The sequence below is a fragment of the Ipomoea triloba genome, chromosome 1, assembly GCF_003576645.1.
Source record: "Ipomoea triloba cultivar NCNSP0323 chromosome 1, ASM357664v1".
Taxonomy (NCBI): domain Eukaryota; kingdom Viridiplantae; phylum Streptophyta; class Magnoliopsida; order Solanales; family Convolvulaceae; genus Ipomoea; species Ipomoea triloba.
Window position 1 is genome coordinate 11,177,522 of NC_044916.1, and position 4,576 is coordinate 11,182,097.

At 34.7% G+C, this 4,576-nt stretch overlaps 1 protein-coding gene across 3 annotated transcripts; it reads left to right on the top strand.

The window, feature by feature from the left end:
• The first annotated feature begins 586 nt into the window (after positions 1–586).
• Positions 587–4,567, top strand: LOC116017391 (putative ALA-interacting subunit 2). Of its 3 annotated transcripts, none has more exons than XM_031257987.1 (8): positions 587–810; positions 938–1,038; positions 1,576–1,637; positions 1,735–1,809; positions 1,915–2,031; positions 2,149–2,219; positions 3,103–3,400; positions 4,066–4,567. In XM_031257987.1, the coding sequence occupies exons 2-8, from the start codon at positions 981–983 to the stop codon at positions 4,357–4,359; spliced, it is 975 nt and encodes a 324-aa protein (XP_031113847.1). In that variant the 5' UTR covers positions 587–810; positions 938–980; the 3' UTR covers positions 4,360–4,567. The 3 variants fall into 3 exon arrangements, with proteins under 3 accessions (XP_031113847.1, XP_031113840.1, XP_031113835.1); XM_031257980.1 differs by having other exon boundaries at positions 948–1,038; XM_031257975.1 differs by having other exon boundaries at positions 588–810; positions 957–1,038.
• The last annotated feature ends 9 nt before the right edge of the window (positions 4,568–4,576 follow it).

Consider the following 4,576-nt stretch of genomic DNA (forward strand, 5'->3'; position numbering starts at 1 on the left):
GTTGCTAGAACTTCTTAACTCTATTACAGATTCACACATGCATAACTCTACATTCACGATTTCTATACTCCATATTCACAATTTGAAACCTCCACATGCACACATTTTTAGGCAACTCTACATTCGCACAATCATAAGTCTACATTCACGATTTCTATACTCTACATTCACACTTTGAAATCTCTACATTCACACATTTTTGGACAACTCTATATTCAGCAATATGTTTACTATTTTTTTTAAAAAAGAAGAAGACAAAATGACGTAATTTTGGACCCAGGTCCACCTTGCAAGGTGGACCTGGGTCCGCAGCATAATTTGCGAGGGTTACCCACCACAACTAATAGCTATCCTTTTGGATCGCTTTTTTAACTAATAGAGCAACCTTTGAAGCAAGCTTTTGCTGAATTCAAGGCCCATTGGTAAGTAAATCTAATGGGCTGTCGGGCCTAATCTAATCCGACCCAAATAAGCTTCCTATTCGCCGTTGACCCGTTATGTTTTACTACAAAATTTTCCAGATAATTACATGCACCCCCTAAACTTTCTAATAATATCTCAAATTCCCCAATACTTTGAGAATCATGGAAACCCCTGCAGAAGCAATCGTTCTTTTGCATTTGACGTTGAACCTCTGCGGTGGAAGTGTATACAGATGATCCGTGTGTTTATATGAATACAAACAGTGCAGAGTGCTTTTCCTCAATCAGAAGCAATCGCTCTTTTGAAATTCCATACTTGAACCCTTGTTCGCCCCATCTTCCGAATCTCAAATCGCATTTCTTACGAATCGTTACAATTTCATTTCAGGTGAAAACTCAATCCTGATTCTTCTCTATCAGAGATTTTAGGGAAAAAAAAATCATCATTTTCTGTTTGGTGTTGTTGTGATGTAAGGTTTTGAGCTAAGATTTTGTACTCTTCGAATTTATTTCAGTTTCTGAAGTTTTTTTCAGGTAATTTTTTTTGTATTCCCTTGAATGGAGCAGGAGAGACCAAGTAGTTCCTCGGCAGTTGCTCGACGAGGCTGGAGAAAAGGCAAGCATTTTTAGATCCTTGAGCTCCTTTTGTTTCTGTCTACTTTTGAACATTTGAAAAATAAATTTGTTAGAATCAATGTCAAAGTAGTTTGAGTAAATTACAAAATTATTATGAACTGTCAATTTGAATGGTTTGCGAATGACATTATCTGCTAACCATTAAATGTGTGAAGCCTGAAGATCATATTAATACCAATTTCATGCTGTATAAAAGGAGGAGACTGACTTTGAAGAACTAATACCATTCTGTATCACACTTTACATATGTATGTATATAGTGGATATAGTGATCAAGAATTTAGTGCCTTGTTTATTTTGGCAAATTCACTGATAACTGGTGGTCATATGGACCTTTGTGGTCATTTCATGTGTTGAAACTTTAGTAGAATATGAAGTTGGTATTTTTTAATGAATTGCAAACGATATGATTTTTCACCACAAGTCATTGATCAAAGTTGGTTGTCTTAATTTTGTTTCTTTATTGAAAGTATGATCTTGTACAAATTTGAACACTAACTCCATCCACAACTTGCAGCTCTGTACCAGTTTACTCAACAAGATCTCCCAGCCTGTAAACCTGTTCTAACACCAAAATGGGTAAGCAAGCGCAAAGCTCTGCTGGCAGCTCCACTTTACCAGCTTTTTTAACTCATGCGAGTTACTTGAGCTATCCTGTGTTGTACCTTCTTTGCAGGTCATTTCAACATTTTTCATCACAGGAATTATCTTTATTCCCATGGGGTTTCTCTTTCTTCACGCTTCACGGAGTGTAATAATTTTTATTTTTTTTTTTCACATTGAGTGATATTAATTCTTCTTGGTCTATTCAGTTATTGCTTGTCTTCCTTGAAGGATTAATTAAGTTGCATTGCAGGTTGTTGAGATAGTGGACAGATATGATACTGAGTGTATACCTGTACCATTTAGAAATACTAAAGCAGCATATATCGTAGATGACTCAGTTCCCAAAAATTGTACCCGGTACTTAAAGGTAGCATTTCTTTGTAACGTTATTTTAAATATATAACTATATATGCATACTAGCCGAATGTTTCTTGGATATTAGATGATATTTATTGTACTTTTGGTTTGCATTTTCCCATCACAGGTGCCTAAGCACATGAAGGCTCCAATTTACATTTATTATCAGCTTGATAACTACTACCAAAACCACAGAAGGTGAGCTTTTCTACAGGAACCAATGGGTGTTTACATTATATTCGATGTCTTTGGTATATGTTGGAAATTGGAATCACAGAAAGACTTGAATTGGAATTTCCAATTGAATTGAAATTCAAAAAAATTTAATAATTCAAGAAATATGGAAAAAGACATTACCCTTGGTATGGAAAAAAAGGGTTAAAAAAGAAGATAAACTTCTGCAAATTTAGAAAGACAATATCATGATATTCATCCAATGGTCCAATGTCTTAAACACCCAACACCATCATGATAAGGAAATGGGCTCAATCATATAATCCTCCACTAGGATTCAGGGAAGAGATTGTTGACTATTGTACGTTGGTTGATGGAGGGGCATGTGAATGTGGCCATCAATTTTGTCTTGCTCTCTGTTGTATTAATTGTTCATTATGAAGAAGGGGGTCATTTGATGCCCGTGATTTTAAACAGAGCATACTTGTGGAAATAATAATAATAATAATAATAATAATAATAATAATAATAATTACAAACAAGAACATTAAAAAAATCCCAATTTTTCATGTTAATGAGAACCATGTTCTTAAGAAGGAATTAAAGTTGACTAGGGAGTGGAAGTTTAAAGTTCCCGAATGAAGCATGAAAAGGATTAGATTGGAATTCAATGCCAGAACGTTGACTGTGTTCTTGCTTTATTTCTTGTCCCAAGCAGATTGAACTTCCCCAGATTAATATATGACGCAAAAATTTCCCTGCAGTTATATATGAAGTTCCTTGTAATTTTTCATGTTTATATTCTCCCTTTCTTCTGCTCTCTTCCTTTCTTTTCCGTTTACTTATTTCTTTTTGTCTAATTTACCATGTATTTTGGGTTTTGACTCAGCTTTAAATCTTAATCTAGGTATGTAAAAAGCAGAAGTGATCAACAGCTGTTACATGGATTGAGATATAACACTACAGGCTCTTGCAAACCTGAGGACACAAATAATGGTCTACCAATTGTTCCTTGTGGTCTGATTGCATGGAGCTTGTTTAATGACACATATAACTTTTCCCGTGGGGTTGATGAATTAAAAGTTAACAGAAAGAACATTGCATGGAGGAGTGACCGTGATCACAAATTTGGGAAGCATGTGTATCCATTTAACTTTCAGAATGGGTCTTTAATTGGTGGTGCGAAGTTAGATCCCAGCATTCCTGTAAGATTTAACTTTGATGCTCAACAATCAATTAACTATCAGCTAAACATATATAATATTTTGGAGACTCTGCAATAGAAATTGTGAAAAAGCCCCTTTAGTATCCATCCCCAAGCCCCAGTTTGGAGCTTATCTACTCCGAAAATCAGGCTCTGGGCCAAACAAAGTGCAAACTTGTTTCTAAGGCTGGATAAAGCTTCTTCATTCAAGAAGCTCTTTTTTCTAAGGCTAGCTGAACCAAAGAAGCACTTAGTACTCATTGGTGTAACCAAAATCTGATTGGCATCTAATTTCTATTACTTAAAACAGTTAGGTTGAAGTTTAGAATACTGACATATTTTCTTTTATACTCCCATCATAATGCACATTTTGTATAGAAACAGTATGAACTAAAAATATCATATTGTATGTTCTCAACATTTTGTATAGAAACAGTATGAACTAAAAATATCATATTGTATGTTCTCAGGATGTCCATTAAGTAGTGAGTGACACTAAATAAGTTTTGTTGTCAATTGAAACCTTAGTAGTTTCATCTAAACAGTCAACATAGCGTTTTAATTAAATTGTTTTGCTTCATATCATTCTATATATTGTTGCTTATTCATTTAATTCATGATTTTTACCCGCTTCTTTTTTGTGTTTGACTTTAATGCATCAATTAGCTAAGTGATCAGGAGGATCTTATTGTATGGATGAGAACTGCTGCCCTCCCGACCTTCCGAAAGTTATATGGAAGGATTGAAGAAGATTTAGATGCAGGTGATGTAATAGTTGTGAAGCTTGTGAACAACTATAATACTTACAGTTTTGGTGGACGGAAGAAACTTGTTCTTTCAACATCTAACTGGTTGGGAGGCCAGAATAACTTCCTTGGGATGGCCTATATTTGTGTTGGCACTTCATTTATCTTCGTCGCATGTGTTTTTATACTGCTTCATCTGAAAATTTCAAGGTAATGTTAAATAGATGCTGATCTAGCTTCTATCAGAAGTTTTAGTTGTTAAATACTTCACAAATCATTTCTATTGTTTCATATAAGCATCTTCTGATTCTTTTCGACTTCCATCTAAACTGAAAGATAAAGGGCACTTTGTCAGTTTGTCATTTATACAGATATTTGTCATATGGAAAGATAATTGGATCTTATGAAGTTTAAGACGTAAAGCACCCCCC